The following is a 27514-nucleotide window of genomic DNA, read 5'->3' on the forward strand; positions in this document are numbered from 1 at the left end:
AATTGAGTTCTACTGGGTTTCTCCCTTTTGTGTCTGCCTGTAAGGAATTGAATCTCAAGGTTGTGTATAGTATACACACTTTGATAATAAATGTACTTTGAACTTTATAAATAGCCAGTGATCGATACCAAGCTTAACCTGTGATGTGTGATGTAGTGAAGAGTGTAAAGGCATTGTCCTACACCACCATAGACCATTATAAGACACCCCACAGATCACTCAATTAATTTCAAATCACATAAAAATCCTAAATTCATGGACGCTGACAACAACTTTGGTGTCTGGTTCAGGATAAATGCATAGATTCCTAACCCCGCTGTTCCACAATAGACACATCTTTTGCATTCATCTGAAACTCAGGAACAGTGCCCCAGTAAATTCTGTGACAAATAAACGAAACCTGATTTCTCTAATCTCAACTGTGAAAATCATGTACAATAGGAATGATTCCATGCAACAGTTCAGAATTCTCAAAAACAGACAGACATGGATTAAAGAATGAAAATTGAAGGAAAAACATAAATAGCTTCTTCTGCATGTAGCTGTGAGTTCTGCAAGATACACATCCTGGGTTAGTGATTGATTAAGTGATGGTGCTAATGGTAAGATAGATGGCTTAATGAAAAGCAAACTGAGCAGGAACACGATTCAGAACTACTGTTTGCAAGCAGGATATAGACTGAAATTTGTGCAAACGTTGTTGGAGATACACAGCAGGGCTTGTTGATTTGGTGGAGAGAACTAAGCTAAAGTTTCAAGTTCTGGTTCCTTTCCCGGTACCAGAAAAATTATCTGCGATGAAGGAGAATTCGTTCGCAGCTGAAGAGAATCACAGGAAGGGCTGTGAATGATGGAACCTGTACAAGATGAAATGACAAAAAGGATAACAAAACTAGTGAAACACAGTAATGGGACAAAAATAAAACAAAGGAAAATGATTGTTGATACTATTTTGACAGATCACCCAGCTTTTTTTAAAAAAAAAGTAACAATTAAATGGATGCAGAAATGTTGGATTCTCTGTACCAGGGGCACCCAACCTGGGGTCCATGAACCTCACCCCACCCCACAGTTAATGGAAAGGGTCCATGGCATAAAAAAGGTTGAGAATCCCTGTGTATAAACTTAAATTTGGCTGGAAACTAAAGTTGTCTAACTAAGATGAGCTATACTAGAAAAACAGCTAAATACTTTGTTAATCACACTTTTTCTGGCAAACGATCATTGCTATTCATAGGATGCAACTTCCCTTTGGACTCAAAGGCATCTCGATGTGGCTGAACCTAGGTCAGGCGAGCCAGCAGGCCCGTCGCTGTGAGCGAGGAAAGCCCAAGGTTCGATCGCTTTAAGTGCCGCGCTGAATCGGAGTGGTCGGGTACAAACCAAATCTAGGAGGTGGGGTCCTGGCCCCAGAGCATCTCAAGGCAACTGAACCTGACGCTTGGACAGAGCACCGAACCATCCTGAAAAGTTCAGTGCATCAGCCAGTTCCTATCTCTGATCCACGACTTGGCTCTGTGCTGAACTAAGGGACTCTCTTTACCAACTTCATTTCAGAATCCTGTTTGTTTGTGATTATTGTTTGCATGGTGTGTTCTTTTTCTCAGCACACTGGGTGTTGGACTTTTTTTTTTAAATATATGGGTTCTACTGGGTCTCTGTTTCATGGCTGCCTGTTAGAGACAAATCTCCGAGTCATATAATATCTACATACTTCGATAATAAATGTACTTTGAACTTTAAACCTTAATCTTCTGTTGAGCTTTAGGAAGTAATGTAGGAAGTTAGAAACAGAGGTCAGAGGGAGCCACTCAGGATCAAATTTTTGAGCCGACTATTAATATTCCTTAAAAAAAAAACACCCATGCTATGTGCACTACTGTGAATACAGCATACTAAGTTGAGATATGCATTGGTAAAATCACTTGTTCACTCAGAAGAGGTGATCAGGATCTTGGGTGTCAGAAAGGGATGAGATCAAAAGGTCCTGGTGACCCCTTTGCAGAGCATGCGCCATTCATTTCCAGTTGATCCGGTTTCATTTATCCTGTTCCTGGTTCCATCTATAATATTCCACCAGCTCCTGCCCCCTCCACACACACATAAATATATGGGTCATCTTGCCTCCACCTTCCCTGTCCCAATCATTCTGATACAGGACCTCAGCCCGAGATATTAATAAATTCCTTCTGGCTCTACAGATGCTGCCGGACTCAGAGCTCCTTCAGTAATTCGGTTCTTGTTCTCAATTCCAGTATCTGCAATCTCCTGTTTCTATGAACAAAGCTTCCTATGGGTGTTGGTGTGCTTGCCTAAAACAATTGATTAATGATCTATCTGCAAGTTAAGGAAGGGAATGGAAAAATGAAGATGAACAATGTGAATGCCGGGGTAAGATGGAAATTGAAGGCATTCTTGAAGAAATGCAGTTACAGAAACTTGTGGTGCAGAAGAAAGCCATTCAGATCTTCATCACTGCAGCCAAAATTTAACAGCAATGAATAACACAATTCATAAATAATACAATTCCACCTTCCCGCACTTGGTCCACATTATAGACTCTCGGTATACGTTTAAAAAAATTCAGTTGAGCCTTTTGGGATTGAAACCTCCAACAGCAAAGACTGGAAAAATTTGGAATTCTTTTCAGCAAATAACAATCTGACAGAACTTGCTTCATATCTGATATTTGATAACTGAACCTATTAAGTGTATGGGGAGAAAATATGGATGTATGGAGTTGAGCCATAAATTAGCCAGGAGTTTACTGAGGAAATTCAAGTGACCTATTGCTCTTCTTAAGTGAAGTTATATGCCAGGGCTTCCTAAACTGGGGCCCATGGACCCCTTGGTTACGGGTAGCCTTACCATGGCATAAAAAAAAAGATTAGGAACCCCTGTTATATGCAGGGGCTGAGATTCCAGTTTATGTGCTACTAGAATTCTTATGTTACAGCCAAAGGCATTTCTGGCAAAACACCAGGAAAGTCATAATGGACTCCTGTATGATGTAGTTTTATGCTAAATTATAGTGAGGACTTAGGTAGTGTAATCAGATTAGCAGTGGGAGTTGTTGAGTTTATAGTTGAAAATGATTGATCCTCTCTTTGGAATGGAGGGAGATTGAAGAAAGGCAAAAAGTTATGAGAGCAGAAACAGAATGGGTACATTTCTCTGTTCGAAGGTTGGAGGGAGATTACAAAAAAAACTTCAGTTAATGGAACATAGACAATTGAAGAGAGATTTGATAGAGATACAGGTGGCCCCCTGTTTATCGAACGTTCGCTTTATGACAGCTCACTGTTACAAAAGACCTACATTAGTACCCGTTCTCGCCAACCAAAGAGGATTTTCACTTTTACAAAAAAAAGACGCCCACTTTATACGTGTGTTTACCCTGAGAAAGACTACCATGTCCGTGAAGCCTTGTGCGTGCAGTTGTTTGTGCATGCATGTACGTGCGTAGGCATGTCCATGCACATGCATGTACGTGCCAATTTTTTTTCCTCCAAATCGATTTCAGCTCACTGTCTTCCCAATTTTGGTAAGTGAAACTACACTGTACATACAATATTTCTGCTTTATATAGGCTGTATATTTATCATATTATTCTTGCTTTTACCATATGTTAGTGTTATTTTAGGTTTTATGTGTTATTTAGTTTGATTTGGTAGGTTATTTTTTGGGTCTGAGAACACTCAAAAATTTTTCCCATATAAATTAATGGTAATTGCTTCTTCGCTTTACAACATTTCGGCTTACAGACGGTTTCATAGGAACGCTCTACCTTTGGATAGCGGGGGAAACCTGTATATGAATTTTTGAGGGGTATAGATAGGGTAAATGCAAGCAGGCTTTCTCCGCTGTGGTCATGAGTTAAGGATGAAAGGTGAAGAGTTTAAGGGGAACAAGAGGAGAAACTTCTTCACTCAGAAGGTCGTGAGAGTGTGGAATGAGCTGCCAGTGCAAGTGAGTTCAAATTCATCATCTAAGAGGAGTCTGGATAGGTACAGTACATGGACAGCAGGGACAGTACATGGTCCAGGAGCAGGTCAATGAGAGAAGGCAGTTTAAAATTGATTCAGCATGGAGTAGATGGGCCAAAGGGCCTGTTTTGTGCAATATTTTTCTGTGACTTGATGAGTGGTGGAGGTCTGGGATACACTGCCTAAACAGGTAGAGTCAGAAAATATCAACAGTAAGCATTTGAAAAACCGCCATCTACAAGGATGGGAAGAAAGGGCTGATAGGTCAATGATATACAAACTGTATAGGATGAGCACAATGGACCACATCATCTCTCTGCCATTAATATCGATGATTCACTGACAGCACGACAAGAGCTACAGATGTTCAAATATTTTAATTTATGCAAAATAGGCTTATGTCATATTTTATGGCAATGAATAACTGTGTATACATCAATGGTGCCAAGTAGCTGTTTAGTAGAGTTACTTTGTGGCCCACATATCTACAAATTTAATCAAAAAATTGAATAACAAACTATTCCATGAGAGTACTACACACTGTATAATTACACAAGCCGAGAATTAGAGAAAGAGCAGGGAAACAGTGATCATTCGGGTGGGAACAATTTTAAGTTGTTTATTATTTGATACTGTAAAAGCAAAACAGGTAGGACAGGAGAAGTGTGGCACTCTACACTCCCCAGTTCCCATGCTGCGTACTCTCTGTCACTAGTGGACCATGATCCACAGTTTGGAAACTACGTATAAACAGAGGCAGATATGGGTGTTGAAAGTGATCTTTGTTTTAATCTGGAGCCTGACAAAAAAAACCCCTCCATATCAGCCAAAGAGCAGCAAACCTCCTCCTGAAACCTGAACTACCTGTTGCAAACATCTCAAAGCACTGGAACGATACCGTTGGCACTGTCTCAGCAAATTCCTCCAAATCCCCTGGAAGGATACCAAACCAAAGCCTTGTCTGTCATTAATCCAGACAGGATTCCCGAAACACCCAATCTCAACCTCTGCCACAGGGAGAGATTAGCAACCAAACAGGATATTATAGTTAAAGATCACTTTTGAAACCTTGATGGAAAAAAAATTGCAACCTTCCCACTGCCCCATGGGATCCTTGGGCAATGCCTGTTGAAAGCAGAGAAGAGTCACTTGGAATGGTCTTAAGATCCTTAGGGTCAAAGCTTCAGGAACACGGAATCCATGATGAGGCAAGTGCAGTAATCACCCACCAGTCTTGGCAGGCACCTCCTGTCCATTATGTGGAAGGCTCTGTGATCCCCACAAAGACCTCAACAGTTACCTCAGTTACCAATGGGCACAAGTCATCCCTGATCACAAGAAACTACTTCAGAAGTAAAACTTTAACCCTATGAGATCCCAGTCCTTCAGCCAGGGTGTGGTAGGAAGTGCTGACATTATATGAAGTAATGCAGATCAGTTTTGACTAGTGCATGGGCCTCCTAAAATATTTTGTGATTAACGAGTGTAAGAGGGAAGAACATGGTAACTCATGCCTCCTAACCTGCACACAGTACATTGATCACACTAGCAACAATGGGACACCGAAGCACAAATTCATTGCAGGGAGGTATTTTCCTTCTCAGTTAAATTCCCTGGCCTCACTCTTCATGATCCTTCAATCAACACCATCAAACTGTTCATTCAAATCAATCTCAAACAAGAGATCCACAGACGCTGGAAATCCAAGCAACTCACGCAAAATGCTGGAGGTACTCAGCAGGCCAGGCAGCATCTATGGAAAAAAGTACAGTCAACGTTTCAGACCCTTCAGACTGGCCTGCAGGCTTGAAACGTTGACTGTACTTTTTTCCACAGAAGTTGCCTGGCTTGCTGACTTCCTCCAGCATTTTGTGGGTGTTGCTTATTCAAATCAATCTACCCTGTTTGCCAACAGTGATCAGATTTGAAAGGATTCAATGGCTGTGAATTGCTTTGTGATGGCCTGAAGGCATAAACGATGCCACAGAAATACAAATCTTTTCTTTCTTTCATGATGAACGATGCCACAGAAATACAAATCTTTTCTTTCTTTCATGATGAGTCAATGCCCCAAAACAAGCTGTGCTTTCCGATCACACCCTTTGGTTACCAGTAAAGGAGGCAGGGAGCATAAGACTATAAGGAGCAGAAACAAGGGGAAGGGAAATCCAAGCAACACACACAAAAATGCTGGAGGAACTCAGCAGGCCAGGCAGCCTCTATGGAAAAGGGTACAGTTGACATTTCAGGCCGAGACCCTTCAGCCTTCAGAAGAAAGATGAGGAGTAGAGTTAAATGGTTGGGGCAGGACAGAAAGAAACACAAGAAGATAGGTGAAACCGGGAGGGGGAGGGGTGAAGTAAAGAGCTGAGAAGTTGATTGGTGAAAGAGATACAGGGCTGGAAAAGGGGTAACCTAATCGAAGACAGAATGGAAGAAAGAAGAGGAGGAAGAGCACTAGAGGGAGGCGATGGGCAGGCAAGGAGATAAGGTGAGACAGGGAAAAGGGGATGAGGAATGGTGAAGGGGGAGGGGTTTCAAGCGCAACAGTCTCTAGACTTTAGAGAACGGTGGGGAAAAAATCCAGTGAGCAGTAGTTCTGTGGGTAAAATGCCTTGTTAATGAGAAAGGGCAGAGGACAATGGACAGCTGGTTCAAGGAAGGCAAGAGTAACTCAAATAACTACATGTTACAACAGTGATGTGCAGAAGAGCATCTCTGAACACACAACATGTTGAACCCTGAAGTGGATGGGTACTGCAGCAAAAGATCACACACCGGGCTCCACTCCTGTACCACTGAGTGCACGCAGTCCTGCAATACTTCCCCCAAATGAAAGCCCCTGGGTTTCTCCACACACACAGACAGTGTGGGCAATTCCATTCTACAAAGGCAGCAAAAGAGATTCATTTTACAAAGCAGTTACGAGTAAGATGCTTATTAATGTATTCATAACATTCTCTCAAACTTACAGAGCATATCAATTTGCAGCACAAGGGATGCTTATGTCATTTAGGCTGCAAAATCTTAATTTTTAACATTAAACAGAGATTGTAAACATGTCTCAACTCAGGATATTTCATAGCAAATTGTTAAAGCCAAAACAGTGATAATTTCCCCTCAATATTTAAAATCTGGTTTACATTTGGAATTAAGGAAATAGTGGAAACACCAATGGAAATTTGAAGCCAAGGAAAATTCAGTAAGAGCTTTACAGGACTTGATCAGATTAATGTGATTTTATTAAATGAGCATTAAGGGATTCCCTATAAAACAACAATCTAATCTTTAACCCTGGAGTATAGAAGATGCCCTGAGCCCTCCAGGTACGCATACAGTTAAAAAATCCTGGTCATAATTATGTGAATGAGATGCCTATATATAATTTGGCACAGCAAACTGAATTCACAGTTGTTGACACTAGTATACAAAACCACAATCCACAATTCAGCTTTTAAACAGCTATGTCTGTCTCCTTTACCAATAATTATTCATAAAATAAATGTTTCATTTCCTCCACATGACACTAGTTAAAACATCAGAGCCAGGACTACTGTAGGAGAACAGAGTAGTGTGGACTGGAATGTTATTGCCTTTTTGAGTCACCCTACTTGACAAGGAAGTGTACAAGAAAGTGAAGGCCTCTGTTAAGGAGCTACTACATACTAAGCTTAATGAGATGCAAGTATTATCCATAATTTAAATGACACAGACATTCTCTTCATTGGCAAAATCAATTTTCAGTGTCACCACCTTCAGAAGGATTTCCAGCGGGCAAGTAGCAGCAAACGATCCAGAGCTGTTAGCAAAAGAACTTTCAAAGAGCCAGAGATGCTCACGACCCAGCACTGTTCCAACTGCCCAGCGCACAACGGAGAAAGCAGATTTTGGAGTAACCCTTTGCATGTTGAAATAAGCTGTAGAAGTTTTGCATGATTCTGTTTGCAGTTCAGAAAACTAATGCAACCCAAATGGATACCCAGTCCCAACTTGTGTGACAGCTGACAATTACAACCTTAGTTACCAAGATGATCAATACTTACATTTGACATGCTGGCCAATGCAACTATTCCAGCATTGAGCAAACACATTGTGGAGGTTTAAGAGATTCAAATATCCATCCTCTTCAGCACAGGAGTTATATCTGAGGTAGTTAAAGTTAACAGAAGGCTAAACATTGAAGGACTTCTGCTCACATGGGCATATCACTATCTTGGGTTGTCATTCCGCCTGACTCCATCTACCACATGATGGTGAACTAAAGAGCACTTGATTAACAACGAGCAGTTGCCATGTCAACTGCCAGCCAACACCCACCCATTTGCCCCCTCAACCCATCAGCTCCACACACACACACAATTAAAATATCTCATCCATGGCATCCATATCATTAATTATATCTTTTAGTAGAAATATATCTTTACACAGATATAAATGAATATTTAAAGACATTAACCACATAAACAGTACTGAATACCACAGTTGAATGTTCCCAGAAATTAAGCCATCATTTGTCTGTGTAGAAAGTACCAATATTTAATACTCCAAAAAAAATTAAACCATCATTGTCTGTGTTGAAAGTACCGATTTTCACAACACGAACAAGCCATCAACATGCTAATGAAAGAGCAAAAATCAATTATGCCAGTGTGAGTCCTTGGGGTAACAGCAGTTCTCATGCTGTTTATGATTCCTCTTCCTCAGGGCAAACATTATTATTCTTCTTCAGTCTAATATTCCCAGGCATCTCCTGCTGACTGGTGAACTGTTTGCCAATATCTCTCACAATGGCAATTTTGAGCTACGAGAATAACACTTGGTATTTTACTCACCTTTTCAGAGTGGTACATGAAGAAACTACCTGATTGCTATATCTGAGGCCTGCTTTCACAGATCAAATTGTGTCAGAATTCAACCCTGATGTGCAGGTTGTGCATAAAGAGAGACCTACATCCATTTCCTCAGAAGGACAGTTATATTGAAATGCTATAAAACCACGAATCCAAAGAATACTCAACAAACGAATATTCACAACTGCAAGAGTGGGCCTACAACTGGAAGTCATGGATTAAGGATGAAAGGTGATAACTTTAAGGGGACACCAAGGGAAACTTCTTCAGAGGGTGATGAGAGTGTGGAATGAGCTACCAACACAAGTGGTGCATGCAAGCTTGACTTCAACATTTAAGAGAAGTTTGGATAAGTACATGGATGGTAGGGGTATGGAGGGCTATGATCCCAGTGCAGGTCGATGGGCGTAGGCAGTTTACTGGTTTGGCATGGACTAGATGGGCTGAAGGGTCTGTTTCTGTGCTGTACATTTCAATGACTCGAATCCTTAAATTGGAAATAATACAAGAACCTTTTTAGATTTTGGAACAACATCACCAGGTAGCTATGAAACATCAAGTTAGATAAAATAAACTCCCTGACATGTCAGGAACTATAAATGTCCTGATTCCCTGGTATTATTCTGCAATAAAGCTAAGGTTTAAGTTCACATAAATAAATAGAAGGGAAACCCATTCATTTATTAGCTTAATGAAGCTCACTCTTGCAAGATTTCTGTTGTAGCCTGCAATACATTAGTGCAATAGAAAGTGAAGTTTAGTGCTAGATTGTGCATGCCTTGCAATGTATACTACCAGCTGGCGACAACACATCATTCCTCTTTGAACTGCCAGCGGAAAGGCAGCATGCACATACAGAAGTTCTTGAGTTAAGGCCTCCTCAACTCAACTGTAATTGAGTTGAGGAGGCCTTAGATAACTGCTGTACTAGCAACAATAGAAAGTATCTGGAATCTGACAGATAAGGTGTTATTTTCAAATCTATGTCAAACTATGGGAAGATAAAGTGGAAGTCTGAAAGGTTACATCAACCCTCATTATGACCACCTAGATTCAAGATCAGGAGAATGTGTTGTTCTTTTGGATTGGGAGGAGGGGGGTTGAGGAAGCTAGGAAGCCCTTTACTTTGACAACAGGTCTCGACAACTTCAGAATTGCATGACAGAACAAATGTTTAAGCAAAAGCACTGAAATGTGAACTTTACACTTCACTAACTCCTGCAAACCTTAGATATCATGACACTTTGCTGAATACTTTAATTCATAACTCAAAAATATGTTGCACACTCATAAATGGGGTAACAGTACATAAAGTAGTTTAGTCACAAATGTTAACTTTAAACAGGTGATATGTGAAAAAGAACAAAAATGAATGTTCCATACACTTAACATGATCACTCTTTTGTTCACTATTACAATTTGTTGAATTAAAAATAGGAATTTCTTGAATGTAAAAATCTAAATTTACACTTGTCTATTCATAAGTCAATTATCCATTACAGGTAAAGAACTGACTAACGAACAAGCTTAAAAACACAAAAACAAATGATGATTAAAAATAAATTTTGAAAATTAGTAATCCACCAAAAAGAAAACAGAATACAGTTCACTTCAGAACTGAAATAGATTAGACCTATACAGCAATGATGGTCTCTGTCTAGGGATACTGTGCAGCTTGCTGCCTGCATATGAATATTAATAAAGAGACATCAAAATATTCATTATGTTATTTGACACAATGTCATGTCCAGATAACTCCTTGCACAAGTCCATTATACACACACACGACTTCAAAGCAATTTACTGGCTTCAAAGGGCAAATGAATATGCAACTCAGTATATTTAGCTATTAGATTTCTAGTTACATTTCTTTGTGTAGAGCATGGTACAAGTCAAAAATATATTCAGTGGCCGCTTTATTAGGTATCCCCTGTACCTAACAAAATGGCCACTGAGTGTATGCTCATGATTATCTATTGCTGTAGTCCATCCACTTTGAGGGTCTACATGTTGCATGTTTAGAAATGTTCTTTTGCACAACATTGTTGTAATGTGTAGTTATCTGTGTTACTGGTCACCTTCCTATCGGTTTGAACCAGTCCGGCCAATCTCCTCTGACCTCTCTCATTAACAACGCATTTTTGCCCACCAAACTACCGCTCACAGGATTTTTTTTGTTTTCCACTACATTCTCTGTAAACTCTGCGATCTCCTGGTGTCTTACTCACAACAGTCTTCGGTTTCCATGAAACTCAAACCAACCCGCCTGGCACCAACGATCATTCATCCCCATTCTGATGTTTGGTCTGAAGAACAACGGAATCTCTGGATAATATCTGCATGCTTTCAGGTATTGAATTGCAGCCACATGATTGGCTGATTAGATATTTGCATTCATGAACAGTTGTACAAGTGTATGTTTCATATGTGATCATCTAGAATTCAGAACACACCGAGAAGTGATTGACCTGTAAAAAGACCAGAACAAAAGAATCTGGCTCACTCTGGTACTATGCCAGGAAGACCAGACTGCATGGAAGTGCTACACAATAATCCTACCTCAACAACCTAGTGTGAGTCACCCATTATTATTAAAAAGGCATGTTGCAAAGGCATTCGGCCATTCTGTGTACCCTTGGCAAAAAACTGCATCAGTTGTGCAAGACTGACTCATTCCCAGAAGTGGTTAGTCAAATTTCCAGCGGGACACAAAATGAACCAGGAACGATTGTAATTACATTTCACTCCTGAGAGAATAAAAGCTTTTAATTGCGTAAATAAAAAAAAGTTGAACAATTGAATTTCTAGCCAACTGCATGAATTCTTTAATCTAACTTACCTGATTTTTTAAACTCTACTTCATTCAGGATAATATTTTGTTGACTGCCTGCATGCAATGCCTCAGATGAATAACTTATGAGTTTATCATTGCCTTGGAGTAAAGCCAAGAACACAGAAACCATGCAAAAAATTATTCATCTTTGCTTCCCTCAGGAACTTTGATCTTCTTCTACACCTCATCTCTCACCTACAGTCAGATCCTCTCCTCTACCCTCAGAATTGTACCTTTTGATTTCATTGGGCATCCACGTGTATAGAATAAGTGAAACACTGCAATTCTAAATACGTTTCTATCAAATGGCTCAAACATCTGTGTCTCATTATTTATTGGACATAGATCTATAATAAAGCGCATAAGTAAAACATTAAATAAAGTTTATTTAGGAGCAGTAAGATCTGCAAATTCTGCCACTGTTGAACTAAATTACTGAATTTAAACAATACAAAAATCTTATCATTACACAAAGAATTTTGCAGACTTATCCAAGAAAGAAGAAATATACAAAATTTTATAATTCCAAACATAACAGTTTTAAATGAGATGAGATTGTCTGCCGATTTCACACTTGTAATGACTAACTGTTAAAAATCCCTGGATGAAAGTATCTGAATAGAAGCAAAATTTCAAATTTGGTATTCATGGTTTGATTTCTCAGACCATGAGGAGAAACATGAAAGGTGAAATATCAGTGTTTGAAGCTACAGGTATATTTGAATTTTACCAATAACATGGTTGGTCAAAGCATGACATTTTAATAAAGTGTTCCTGCCTTAGTTTTACACTTCAGGTCAGATTACATACAAGTTCTAGGATAATATTTTGTTTTTGAGAAAAAAATCCATTTTCATCTGGTATTCTGACCAGCAGTCAAGGTTTGCCCTTGATAAACATGAATAATGCAACTATCTTAATCATGCCCAGCGGCCTTTTTCTCAAATTATTACATACAAATGCAAATAACCTTCAGCTTCCAGCCACTGCCCATTGGCAACTGCACAGATGTTCCTGTGAACTTTCTAAGTCCAAATCGGATTTAAGACACTTCAAATGCAATTGTATTGCTATAACACCAGAGGCCATGGTAAACCGTAGTCATCACAATGTGATAGATATATATTTTTAATGAGGAAGGTCAGGTCCAGAGTGCATAGGCTCCATCACAGACCAATGCTACTCCCAGTATGTGATGGGTGCAAGGACTGCCTAAACTGCAGGTATACTAAAGGTATAAATATATTCAAAAAATGTTTAGCTAACAGAGAGAAATGCAAGAATTAGAGATGAAAATTCAATTATTATGCACTGTAGATGTTAAGAGCTTACATACTACAATAAATGTCAATAAGTCAAAAAAGTATCTCAATTCCCAGAGCTTCCTCTCACTCGTTTAAATAGGGATTCTGAAATCTACTCAGATCTGCAGAATCCTTTAACTTCCTTCATGGGTATTTCAGTGTAAATACACATCTCTTACCAAATTGGTATAAAATTTTATAAGACATTTGATAATAGAAATTAATTGTCATTCAAATTTTCCAAACGTAGTGTGCTATTTCAACAGTTAAAAGTGACAAAGAAGATTTCTTCAGACTAATTAAAATAGATTCTTCTTTCGGACTGCTACAATGTCAGAAATTAGTTTGCTGGTACTCACAAGACTTCCAGATATAAATAATACCTTCAAACGTAACTGTAATTCTACATCGTGAAATACCATGATTTGTCATTCTAACAAAGGAAACTGATTAAAAATACACAATTGAAATATATTGTGCAGTTTTGTGATTTTTTTCTGACTCAAAGAAGATAAACCTTAGAGAAGCTTTCCTAAAAGAGAGAATAATTGGAAATTCAATAATCTGAAAACAGACACAGAAAAAAAACTTTCAAAGGGTGATTTCAACACCTTTGTTAGGGACCATTGTGAAGTTATGAAATTATAGAAAGCATAATTATGGATTAACAAATTAAAATGAGTCATCGTGAAATAAAGCCTATACACAATTTAACTTTCAACTGATACTTTGCGACGAGTGAAACTAATAAGATAATAAGATCTGTCCCATTGAATCTACATAGGGGAAGACAATATGTCAATGTTCATGCTGTTAGCAGAGTGTTGGAGGTGTATCCCTACCACTTAAGGCACAGTTCAGGCCAGATCTGTTTTGTCCTGTCATTTGACCTGTATATTTATAGTCATCCCTCAACATCAAAAAGTGCTGGACGAACTCAGAACCAGTCTCGGCCCGAATCATCAACTGTTTAATCTTTTCCATAGACGCTGAGTTCCCCCAACATTTTGTGTGTGTTGCTTGGATTTCCAGCATCTGCAGATTTTCTCTCGTTTGTAATAAAAGGTTTATATATGGGTGTTATTGGAGTATAAAAGTTGCATTGTTTGCTGTGTAACCAAAACTATGTAGTCTGAGTTTGCTATTTGCTATGCATGTATCCAATTGAATGTAAAAGACAATGGTGTGTTAATGAGAGGTAGCTAAGAGATGTAGATTAGAACATGATTAAGTCAATAGGTAGAAACAATAGTGGCGGATGTACTTGTGAGACGCAACTGTAGACCAATTGGATATGCTAATGCAACTAAACCAGGAGATTGCTATAAAAAAATGCTATGTACAAGGATCGGTGGGCAATCAGCGACTAGCTCAATGACTGTCTCAGCTTTGATTTGCAAATTAAAGTTTAATACTTCTTGAAGAATCTTCTGCGTCTCCTGGTCATTTGTGGGGCACGAGAAACCACGACAGTGTCAAGCATTGAATATTCAAAGGGATTCGACTGTTGAGATGCCACTATTACCACCACTGTAAATATGTACAGTCATTCTGTAAATTTACCAGACTATACTCCAAATGTTAAGCAGGAGGTTATAGCAACTGATAATCATTTAGGTAATCATTAATGTCGTGTCAGGAGAGTGAGATTCTCCTGAATGTATAAAAAACTTTTACACTTCCCTGCTACAGCTGCTGTGTGGCTCAATTTTAGCCCATCACAAGCACCTCTATTGACCTTACTTAAAACAGCCGATCAGCATGTGAAGAAGTAATACTAATGGGAAATGGATTTAGTACAGAAACACAAGAGTGTGTGAAATTTGAGTATTTTTCTGGACTGCTGTCCTTTTTCCTGGTAAAAAAGTAGCTTTGCCAATTTATTTGCAAATACCACCTCCCGGAAAACAGTGGACACAACCTGGCTTCGTCTGCATTAACCTTTTTTTCTTTGTTTGAAGACCTTGTAAATGTTTTGATAACTGGGGCACAGAACATGCAATGCATCCAACTGTTACTGAGGTACCATATATTAACTACATGCAAATGGCAAGGAAGCAGGCCAAATGAAAAACACTGTCTAAACAGATAATAACATTTTATTCACATTCATTAATGAAAATATAAAGGCATTGAGGACTTTGTTCGTTAAAATATCAACTATCAGTATGCCTTGTTACATACGGGTAAGAATTTGCAAATCTCCAGAGGAAAAAAATGTGTTAAGTAATAAAGTAGTGACATCAGTGAAAGATTAACAGACATTGTTTTAAGATGTTCCATGCATCAAAAACAGAAATTAAAAATGTAAGTGGAAAATAATTAAAATAGAATTTAGTTTGTTGTGGTATTAAAGGCATCTAACAAACAAAAATTAGAGAGTCACAGAATAACACAGCATGAAAAAGGGCCTTGTGGCCCAGCTTGCCCAACCAATGGTGCCCACCGAGCTAGTCCTATGTTGGAGCGGCATGGTAGCATAGTGCTTTGCAGTGCCAGCAACCTGGCTTCAATTCCTACTGCTACCTGCAAGGAGTTTGTACGTTCTCCCCGTGACTTTCCTCCAGATGCTCCAGTTTCCCCCCATAGTCTGAAGGCGTACAGGTTGGTAGGTTAACTGATCATTGTAAATTGTCCCGTGGTTAGGCTAAGATTAAATCAGAAGATTGGAAGGCAGTCTGGCTTGCAGGCCGGAAGGGCCTATTCTTCCCTGTAGCTCAATAAATAACAAAAATAAATAATCGTTTGGCCCGCATCCCTCTAAACCACATGTGAAGCATCTTGAATATATCCCATCCAAAGATTAGTAATTAGACGCACTGATTGAGTACAAGGATAGTAAATAATTGTGCAGCATGATAGCAGTAGATAACGAAGATATCCACTGAAAATTTATCACATTTCAAGAAAGCACATTGAAGGAAGAAGCAGTCCAGAAGCTTTAATCATAAATTTCTGCTGATTTACTACAGTGAGATAGAAAGCTGCATAAGAAATCCTGATTTTCACCAAGGAGTTTACACACCCTGGAGACTTGGTTAAGATGAGGAAGGCAGAAATTCCAACAGAAGGTTCATGGCTACATATTTGGTCAGATAAGACAGGAGATACTTATTATTGATATTGCTTATATCCCGAGAGAAAAGCTCTACAAATACTGTTCACCATTTGGAAGATGCTACCAATACTGAGGAAGCCTGCAACTGACATTTTCTAAGTCACATGAATCTTCCAGAAAGCAGCAGTGAATATCTGCTTTTCATTACAAAAGCTATATGATGCACTCATTATTTTCAGCAGTATTTGTAAGCAGAGAAGTTAGATGGTCCACAAAGCAAAGTATTTGAGGATGCCATTGTCTGTCTCCTGGTAAGCTCATATGTAGAACACAAACCCATTTGTGATTTCAGTTTCTGTGGAGTTTTTACCTCAGTGGTGAAGGTAATGAGGACACCTTTATATTGTCCAAAGTGAATGGAGAATATGAGAGTGGAGGCAGATGAAGACCATAACTCTGAGAAGCATGAGGATTCTGCTGAATTTAACAGGCCACCACAATCAGAGATTTAGCTTTGGAAGTTCAAAAGAATTTGGTTCACAAGCGCACAGGAGTTTGGGAGGAAGATCTTGAGTTGGGGATCTTGTCACTGGCTCAGCAGACTACTAGAAGGCTTTGGATTGCAAACAGACAGCAGATTATAAGCTAGTGTATGACTCCACATCAGGCAAAATTGTGGACAATTGAAGAAGTAGAAGATTTTTTATGGTTGAAAAGATAACAGATTCAGGTGCTTTGACGTGAATGGTGAAGTGTTTCTTCTTTACTGCTCAAGCTGCACTTGTCTAGGTAAATGAAGAGCATTCCTTCATTCTCTTGAACAAAAAAGCTGAATAGATTCAAATCAAAATACTTATTTGACTGGCCCAACTGAATTTCAAGTCAGTGGTAATCCCCAGGAAAAGTGGTGAACTGGTCAATGACAATACAGGATGGGTACCCCTTATCCGAAATTCCAAAATCTGAAAACCTCCAATATCCAATTTTTTTTTATGAGTGCTGTCATGAAGTCACAAATGGAAAATTCCACAAAGCACTGGGAATGTTCTCAGGTGATGCACAGGTCTCTGTGCACCACAGAGAGTTCTGAGAGGTGACCCCACATACATAATGAACAGAAGTTAATGAAAATCATAAAGTGAAAAATGAAGGTCTCAAGTATCGCCAGTGTCAGAGTGAACTGTGCCGCTTAACCATATGCTGATCATGAACCAAGTAATGATCTATCAGAGTCAACTGAAAATTGAAAGTAATTATGAACATCCAGCAGGCTAGTTGCTGAAATTTAAGAAAGGTCATGACATTAAATTTTTAAAGCGTTGCTGATGAAAATCTAACACCAGAACAAGTTTACAATGCTGATTGTTTTTATACCTTACATAAAACCTTTAAAAAAAGGCAAAATACAAATCCAATGCACTGTAATCTTTTAATCAAACCATGACATCGTTGGTGGAGCGGGAAGCCTGCCGTTGTTTGTTGTTGTTCAGCAGCTGATTCAGGTATTCTCCTCTCCCAGTGCTGTCGTGCTGCTTTTGTTATCCTGCAAGCATTTTATTTTCACTATGATGATGGTACATAATAATTTTTACTGTGCGATAACAGTCAGCTGTGTGGTAATGTACAGATCCAGTTGGAAATAATTTTACAGTTATATTCCAAAATCCAAAACACTTCTGGCCCCAAATCTTTTCGTTGAACGGGTACTCAACCTGGACTACTGATTATCCTTGGTAGGTGGTTAGACGCTGTTAGAAGGGGACATTGCCTCTAGCACTTGCATGGGAAACTTTTACTTACAACAGCCAATGCCTGTATCAACAAGCTCGAGCAGGCAGTATGCAGGTACAGTTATCAGGACTTTTGAATTTACTTTTATAATTTTCCTGCTGGAGATAGTGACGTTAGATACAAAATAAAAGCTCTGTTCCCACTGAGGCTAGGAGAAATTACATTATAATCTTGTTTGACCAAATCTACAGAAAGCCTAAATGCAGTTTTAAACTGGACACCTACTGCTCACATTACAAATGCATTCAAATTCTGAATATATTCAATGCCGCACAGACTGCCCGAGTTACAGATGTCCTAATTATGGACAGCCCGTACATATGAATCAACATTTGGGATACAGGTAGGGTGGACTTGCCAGTTGTGGGGCTACAGGCATCTTCTGTCATGTGGGAGCAACAATACCATTGCACCATTGCACTCAACTAGATAGTTGAGTTAAATGCTCTTGTTAACCATACATTGCCCTTGATTGATCTGTTTTATTGCCAGTCAATGACATCGCCAACTGTTCAGTTTATGAAGAGTTCTCAAGAACTGCTCCAACCTGTGAGGATTATTTCACACTTTAGAATTTTCTGTCTTTTTTGTTTTGTTTTTGCTGTCACTGCAACTAAAATAAATAACATATAAAAGATTAAACAGAATTCATTGAACCTTAAATCTATATAAGTAATAGATACATTAAATTCAGGTATTAACCATCTTATAAATGGTAAAAATATCAATGGAATATTTTCATTAGACAAATTTTCACATTTTTATTCTGTAATAATGTCCATCTCTGTATACAAAATTACTTAAGTGAAACTAATATTTGCATAGATCAACAATAACAGTCAAAATATCAAGACCAATGCTTCTTTGGACAACAATATTCTCAACATTCACTACGTAAATGTCTGTTCTGGTTTGGAATTATGTCCCATGGACTCTGATACAGGAACTCTGCTGCCAGTTGCACAACAGGGCCTCCTTCTGGCCTAGCAGTGTACAGGCTTACGACTTTTTACCACATTCTCAAATACAAGCTACAAAAAAGCTTAAAAGCTGTCTTAAAATAGAAAATGGTGAAATGTTCAACCCCTCAATATTTTATGAAATTTACTTCACTAAATTGTTGTGGTTATGTTTCTGCTTCTATTGGACAAGACTTTTCAAATTCTACCCATCTTCCCAAATTAACCTCTGCAAGAACAAGATTGCCAATTGGTTAAAATTGATAACTTTACAAGTTGAAATTGATAATTGTCCCTATATAAAAAGCTTTTTACAAGGCAATAATTTCTTCATTGGACATTCTGTATTATATTAATACTTGACACAGATTCACTATCAAATTCAATAGGAGATCTTGAAGCTTGGAATTTGACCTAATGCAAATTTAGAAAAAATAGCTAAATAGCTGTTGGAAAAATAATGTATATTGGACTCCAGGTAAGCAAATGGGTGATCCAAATTAAGTCTGAATATCTATGCAGAAGTTCGCATTTTGGATCAACCCGCAAAATCCAAAATACCTGATCTAATCACACCAAAACGGAAACATTTTTTGCATTTTTCTTCCAATTTCCCATATTTTAAATACTGAATAGATTAAATCTATTAGAAGAAGAATCATCTAGTGCCAGCAGAATATTACATTCCTAATGTTCAACTTTAATTTTGGAATCGATGATTTATTAATGGCACAGAGATTTGCTAATTAGCATGTGTAGATTTTATCAATTCTAACGCAAACATAAACCAAGGTAACAAGAAGATGATTCAGTTATTCTCAATCATTATCAGTAATACTTCAAGACAAACTCACTCTTTGGCAATTCTGTACAGCATCTTTTTACATGCTAATTGTGTCTCATAGGTATAGTTAGTTAATATAAATGTTTCACATTTGATTTCTAATAACAAGTTCTGTTTTTACAATAGGCACTGACCAACGCATAACAACAGCTACTTCAAGTGAATGCCTGCTCTCTATCATGAGGAAATTACAATACTACTCTAGAAAATCTAAAGTCAATAGAACTGTTAAAGGCATTATTGGCATTATGGAAATTCTGGCTGAAAGTCCAAAAGGAGAAAAGAAAATCTCTCTAAATGCTTTATTCAGCTCAGCAGGTAAAGTATGCATTGCTGGGTCTATACTGATTTTGCTACCACTTACAATAGATTATTATACAGTTTGTAAATAAGAGACCTAATGGCCTCAAACTGGGCTGTGGCTAAATTTTTTGTGTGTGTTTATTGACAAACAATGAAACATTGTTTACACTGATTATTTGCCTAGAAAAGGGGCTTTGAAAATAATGATGGTGGGCATTATTATTGGCACATAGTTCAGGGGAAATGACAAATGACAGCAGATGACAAAATAAACTATTTGTTACTAACCTCCAGAGTTTGCTGATAGACTCTGCTTGCTTTTCACAAAAGGCATCTCATCCTCAGCCACTCCATTATATTTATAGGAAATTGATCCATTTACACTTTAATTGAACCATTAAACTCAGTACATAAAATGAAGACTCATAATTAATAGCATAAGCATCCTTTTTATGCGATCATTGTTAATGTAATGATGATCAACCTCTGTAGCCAAGAGACCAATTTAAAATAAATAATTTTTTGAGGTTTAATTCTATTTTTTTTCTTTCTCCTTTCATTCCAACCTTTCCCTCCTTCTCTATTTATCTTTTACTACGAGATTCATCGCGTTCTGTTGTAACATCATCTCTATCCCTGTCCTTGTGCATCATCGGTTTAGGAGTGAGACAGCTGATTGAAATGTTTACTAACTATCAAGAGCCATTGCTGTCCTTTCTCTGATATCATCAGCTGACAGTATGAGGTGATAATGAACAGAAAGGGTATAAGAAAATATCATAAGAGACAATGGAATCAAATACAACAATGGGCCATCCACCACTATAAATCTCTGCATGTTTCTGTCACTACGGAACTTAGACCCCCACTACTAGGATCTCCCATGATTTCCACATTGAAACTGCACTAGGGCTCACCGGTCTCCAAATAAAAAATCCGGCAGTCATTGTACTACTATCATTGTATAATTGGTTAATACTCTGATTATGTCAAAATCTCACTTTTTAAAAAAACTTGATTAACTTATTCAGAAATGTATCTGCTCTATATAATCCATAGGAAATGCCAGCACACAGCCAAAACAAAATCTTTTTTTCCTTCTAAACATTGGCAAGGCTCAATTACAGGAACAACACCTCTAAATCAAAAAGAAACAACTCCCCAGATCCTCTAGTTCCATTAATTAAATACTTATAATTGAAACTCGTGATATATGCCCAGTTCTCTATTTACCATCAGGAAACAGCAATACTATAATTACACAGCCTGGATTGGTATGGGGAAATCACAATGTTTGAGGCACACCAGTGATTTTTCTGAGTTACATTTAATCTGTCACTTTCATCGTACAGATTGAAGGTCAAATTGCGTTTGCGACAAAAATCTCTTGAACAAGTTCATGAATAACTGAATATTACATGTAATGAGCAAGAAAGGGAATCTATTCCAGTTTTTAAATGTGTGGATAGTTTCAAATCAAAGGGATGTTTCTGAAGTAAGATTTGTGATTACCTTTGCAATAATCACAATAAAATGTAAAGTAGATGATTGTTTGGAAACTGTAAGTATGCGCCTATCCTTCACATGCACACGTTTACCTGGAGTGCAGCAAATGTCACGGTCATTATATCTGCAATGGTTGTTTCTGTGATTACTAAATAAACTGAGGCATAAAGGTACAGTTAAGACCTCTGTTTATAGAGCACTAAAAAAAACTGCATCAAATCAAGCAAAAAGATGTAAATTTAATCATTCCTGATGCAACATCAGTGTTTCACTTTGGGCTTCTCCAAAACTCATTTTTCCGTGTTCAAGTTCACAAACTCAAGCATCATCAAATGTTACTTCAATGACTGCAACGTTTGTGTAATGCATGCCAGTGCAAGATTCTTTTTAGGATTCTCTGATTAACCCATAGCCCCATGAGAGTGCAGGGAGACTCGCAGCCCGGAAAGTATCGGTGCATTGACAATGGCAATCCACACTTGACAGCGTTTCTAGCCCTTACTTGCATGACAGGTATTTCTGCATCTGGTCAGTGGCTGCCAAGCAAAGAAGCTCTTTAAGACCTATACACTTCATCGAAGTTCAGCAAAAGCTCTGCAAAATACTCCTGACAGGAAATACGCAGACAGATCCAACATTAGTCCCTGAGGGTGTGCAAAATGTCCTTCAGTGTATTGTCCAAAGTTTTAATGCAGTTGCCATCAGCACCTTTAGCACACCAACTGAAAACCAACTTCAATATCTACACACAAGCCTAAAGCAAAATCAGGAACATTTCTCATTACTCACTATAAATGATTTTTCTATATCTCCACTATTTTAATGTTACAAAATGAAGTCATATTTCCTGTCTCACATCTAAATATGTATATACGGAAAACTTTCCTTAGATCTTCAACAGTACAGTCCAATATTTATTGGAACAGCAAGAAGAAAATAAGTAATAGAAAAAGGAAAAGGCCCTTTAGTGTCTCATTCATTCAGAAAATTCACAACCAATCTGATCTTTGACAGCAACACTTACCTGCCCAATCCTCATAAACCTCAGTCACCCTTGACCATAAATATTAATTATTCCACCTACAACAGTTGGATATAATTTGTTTTCTGAGCTCATATTTGGAAAACTATCAACATGATGTATATCCAACTTCAGTGCCAACATTTCAATCGTCTGAATAGATGGTGAATGAAATCCAATGGAAAGGGAAAGCAGTTTCAAAAGCATTAAGAACATCCTGCCTCTGGAAGCAAGAATGCCACATTAACCAGGGTCCTTCTACAAAAATCTAACAGTTTTGCCTTTTTACAAGACTCTAATGAAAATATTACAAGGGAAATCTGATCAAAGCCAAAAATAACAAATAGATATGGAAAATAAAGAGTAAGCAATCCTGACAGTACGGCCTCTCTTGCACAAGATATTAGATCTACAGCAGAGAACTTTATCATGTGAGACATAGCAGTAAAATAATTGGAATTGAAAACGCAAATGGTTTTCCATTAAAAGTAAGCTGAAATAGTTATTGATCAAAAGGCATCGAGGTTTGACTTACATGACTTAACTTTCAAAGCAAATCATTTAAAATGATAATTCACTTCCAATTCCAGCTCTACCAGCAGGACCATCCCTTTTAATTTAAGCCAGACGCTGGTTTAAATTCTAGGGAAAATTTAATTCTCAGCAATTAAATGCAAATTTGTCTCTGCATTTGTGCATTAAGTATGTTGGATGAAAGGTGGAACTCTTCAGTAACAACAATATGCAAACCACTACCTTATGTCTATACGTGTATATTTGAATTTCACTGTGGCAGTTATACATTTACTGACCTCTTGAATTTGCTCTGTAAAGTTACACACTTAGTACTTTCACGTACAACTCCACTACTTAACTTTGTTGCCGGTGCATTCTGCACGATTATAAAATAAGTACGGGAAAATAAAATTGTCATAAACTCTCAGAAATTTAATTACCGTTGGTACTTTCTGATAGCCAAAACTTTCTTAATGGCCAATACTCTCTCTGCACATAATGCATCCACAAAGCACAACACACAATACAATTTTATATGTGTGACATTATACTGGGGTCTTTTTCAATAAAATTAATTCCAGTTAATTACTAGGCAGCAAGCCTGTATACATACTGAAGTATTAGATTACTGCAGCGATGCCCTCGAGTACTGGCAAGAATGCTCCTTATACCATATGCTCTGTTTTTTTTAATCTTAAAGTATGATTCCTTTCCGTAATCCAACAAAGTGAATAATAAAAGTTGTTGACCAGGAAATACATTCTTCAGCCACATCTTGGTCTGGAAGACTACCTACAGTTGTAAAAGGTATTGTATCTCCACCTTGTAATTCAAATTTAAACGAGTCTTTCCAGTTACTTGGGTCTCACTCGAACCTTCGGGACCTCACGTAGTGAAAGCGGATGTCTTTTACCTCCTCTGCCGTATACTGTACTTACTGAGTATGCCCGCTAGAAAACGAATCTCGGGGTTGTATATGGTGACATATATGTACTTTAATAATAGTTATTTCAAACTATGATTCCATAATGAGTAATCGCAACTAAACATTGAACTAAGACAAAGCTCCAACTTGCAATGCACCTTAAAAGCGTCTGGACCATTCCGAGTGCACAAGTTGGCCGTGCTCCCGTGGAGCTGTATTAACGTTTAAAGTGTCCTTACCCGAGATCTCCTGGTAGGGTATGTTGTTGAGGCTGAATCCCTTCGCACCATACGCCTGCCTCACCTCAGAACAGGTCCGAGCCTTCACATCAGCCACAACCGAATCACAAAACAGAGTTAAGATGCAAAGCCCCGCAAGAACAGCAATAATCCAGGACATGGTGTGTGCAGATAGACCTTGAAAATCCACTTTTTTAAAAAAAAACCCAGCCCGAAGCCTGACGAACTCCCTTACAAAGTCCAAACACACTGCTGAGAAGCTGAGGCGATTTCTCCAAGCAGCGGTTGCTGATCTCCAGTATTCCTCCCCCGGCTCTTGGTTACGCTTTTTTGCATATATATTGTCTGCGGATAGCTTTCTTTCTTTTTAAAAAGAAGCAAGTCCTCTATTTTTCCTTCCCCGACCCAGTGTGGATATTGCAGGACCGGGACCTAAGGCCACCCTCACGAATCCCGTGTGTGTGTGCATGAAATCCCGGTGAGTGTCCGCTCTGTGAAGTTCACTCGGACAAGCTGAGACTAAAAGCTGAGAGTGAGAGAGAGATCACGGAGTGAAAACCCCTCCGCCTCTGGATGCTCTCACATCAGAGGAACATGGTGCACGACAAAGCCCGGACTGGAATCCTCGTGTGTGATTCGCTGGGGAAGGAAACGCGAACATGTCAAATCCCTAACCATGTCTTCTGCACACAATATATTCTTGTCCGGTAAATCTGTCCTGCAGTAATATTTCACTACAACCGGTTTCGCTTGCTTTCTGGATTTAAAGCGACACTTACGAAGCGTATTTTTAAAGGGGTTTACGGAGGAACTGGTAGTTAGTGTGTAAAGGCAGTTCATGGACTGCTAAAGACCTGCTGCGCTATTTAATGCATGACTGCCCAGCAGCGGCGGCCTGTGAATACAGAGCTGCCGTATCCACCCCACCCCCACTCCGGAGTTGCTGTGGGAGATAATTACAATGTTTATTTTAAAATGTCACCCATTTCTCAAAAGTAAACTGGCAGTGGTTTTGTGACTTTCCATCTCATTTCACATGAAACGAATTAGTTTGAAGTGCAAAATCTACTGCTGTGCCGGCACAGTCAGCAGTCACACTGCGTACCGCAGGATCCCACTAAAAGCAATAGACTGAACGATTGTTGTTAGCTGAGAGGGAAAGCTACAACTGAGAGGACTATCCTCGTACATCTGCTGTCGAATCTTTTTATAATCTTTTGAACTATCAGCAAAGAGGGCACTTCCAAAAATGCAACACTAAAATAACTTTGCGGACATTATCGAGCTATAAACTTTGACTTTCTGACTCGGGAATGAGACTGTGACTACAAGAGTCATGTTGACAGGAGGAATGAGGAGGCACAATGTGTGTGTGTGTGGGGGGGGGGGTGTGAAGATGGGAGTCAGGAGAGGAGAGAAGAAGGCAAAAGGAAAAGTCTTCTCATTACTCCCTTTAGGGAAGGGTAGAGGAGCTTGAAGATGCGCACACAGTGGTCAGTGCTCATGAGCACTTCCTCACTATCCCTCTTTTGAATTTTGTGTTGATTTTATTTCTCACTGTAATTTGTGGTAAGTTTTATATTTTGCACTGTACTGCTACCATGAAACAACAATTTTCACAACATTTATCAATGATAATAATTCTGATTCTGAAAACAGTGAGGCAAGAAGTGGGGACGTGGAAAGGGTTGGGTGCACAAGTGGGTTGAGCTGAAGGAAAAGCAGAGCACTTGAGTGAAAAAGAAGCGTGTGTCACAGTTGGAAAGATGAGTGGAAGGCTGGGATGAAAAATGAGCGGTGGGAAGATTAAGAGGAGAAAGGAATAATGAAATAGAGATGATGGTGAGTGAGAAATGAAGAAGGATGAAGTAAAGGAGGCAGAGATAAGAAAGAGGGGTCGGAGAAGGAAATGGAGAGAAAAAAGATAGAGAGGTGGAGGAGGAGATGGAAAAGACAAAGAAGAAGGGTGGTGGGTTGGGGATTGGGAATGTTGCCTTGGGGCCAAAGTGAGAGATGAGAGAAGTTGGAAAGAAGAAGGATGGTGGGGTAGGGATTAGGAGTGTTGCCTCAGAGTCATAGTGTGGACAGTGAATTCAACCATATCTTTAATTTCCAATTACTGGGCCGATGGAATGTGATAGAGACTTTAAACCTTCACCGCATCTATCTCATTTCTGTCTTCCCTATCTTTCATTCTGTATCCCTATCATTCCTGATTTTGTTTTTTTTTCCTCTCTCTTTCTCTATCCTGTCTATACCCATCTTAATCCTTCCCTTTAATCATTTCATTTCTTCCATTCATTTGTTTTGACTTCACTCTATTCACACTCCCTCCATTTCCTCCTTTCTTATCTTCAATCATTTATCCCCTCTTTCTAACCCCTCTACTCCTCCTTCTCTCATTCCTATCTTCTCATTTCCACTCCACTCTCTCCTTCTACCCCTCTGTTCCTCTCTTCCTTTCTCTCTCTTTCTCTTCCAATCCCTTCCCTCACATGCATTTTCAGTGGTTAAGGGAGGAAGGTGGCCTTGATGGTCTAAATAATGGAGATAGCTGAGAGATTTGGTAGGGGAAACTAAGATAGACTGTGTCCAACAGGGAGACCCATGGAGCCCAGTGTCCAAGACAATATTCCAGGTTACATATAGTCTGGAGAAGGTATCTCTGAAAACTCCTGTGCAGTTTTGCTTCTCTTAAAGCACTGTTCCACTCATCTTCACACACTATCTTGTTCACAGAGCGATGTACCACTTCTTGCTTCTCTAGCTTGAACACATTGGTTACTAACATGAAACTGCATATCTGTTTCCCAACATCAATGCTCTCCGTTGCTTGCACCACATCTGCACATGTGGCACCATCCTGAAGTGTGCCAAACATGCCTCGGTTTCCTTGAAGACTTTCATGTGACTGCCACAAAATTCCAAAAATAGTCAGTCAACCAAAAATATAGCCAGCTTGTAATTATTAATATGAGTGACAATGTTATCTCAATATTGATAGATTTCAGAATATTATCTCAATATCGATACATGTGACAATATTATCTCAATATTGATACACATGTCAATATTATCTCAATTTTGATACACGTGACAGCATTATCTCAATATTGATACACGTGCCAATATTATCTTAATATTGATACTCATGTCAATATTATCTTAATATTGATACTCATGTCAATATTATCTCAATATTGATACATATGACAATATTATCTGAAGGGCTCTCCCAGGATTTCAAGTCAAGTCAGGTCAAGTCACTTCTTATTGTCATTTCAACCATAACTGCTGGTACAGTACATAGTAAAAATGAGACAACGTTTTTCAGGACCATGGTGTTACATGACACAGTAGAAAAGCTAGACTGAACTAC

At 38.7% G+C, this 27514-nt stretch overlaps 1 protein-coding gene across 1 annotated transcript in view; it reads right to left on the reverse strand.

Annotated features, from left to right (window-relative positions):
- LOC140715298 (glypican-6-like) overlaps window positions 1-24715 on the reverse strand; it is a 777401-nt gene extending 752686 nt beyond the window's left edge. Inside the window, exon 1 of the mRNA XM_073027266.1 lies at window positions 24136-24715. Within this exon, the coding sequence (XP_072883367.1) occupies window positions 24136-24295 (160 nt within the window). The 5' untranslated portion in view covers window positions 24296-24715. The remainder of the gene's footprint in view (window positions 1-24135) is intronic.
- Window positions 24716-27514: the final 2799 nt, after the last annotated feature.

Source organism: Hemitrygon akajei, chromosome 2, assembly GCF_048418815.1.
Source record: "Hemitrygon akajei chromosome 2, sHemAka1.3, whole genome shotgun sequence".
NCBI lineage: Eukaryota > Metazoa > Chordata > Chondrichthyes > Myliobatiformes > Dasyatidae > Hemitrygon > Hemitrygon akajei.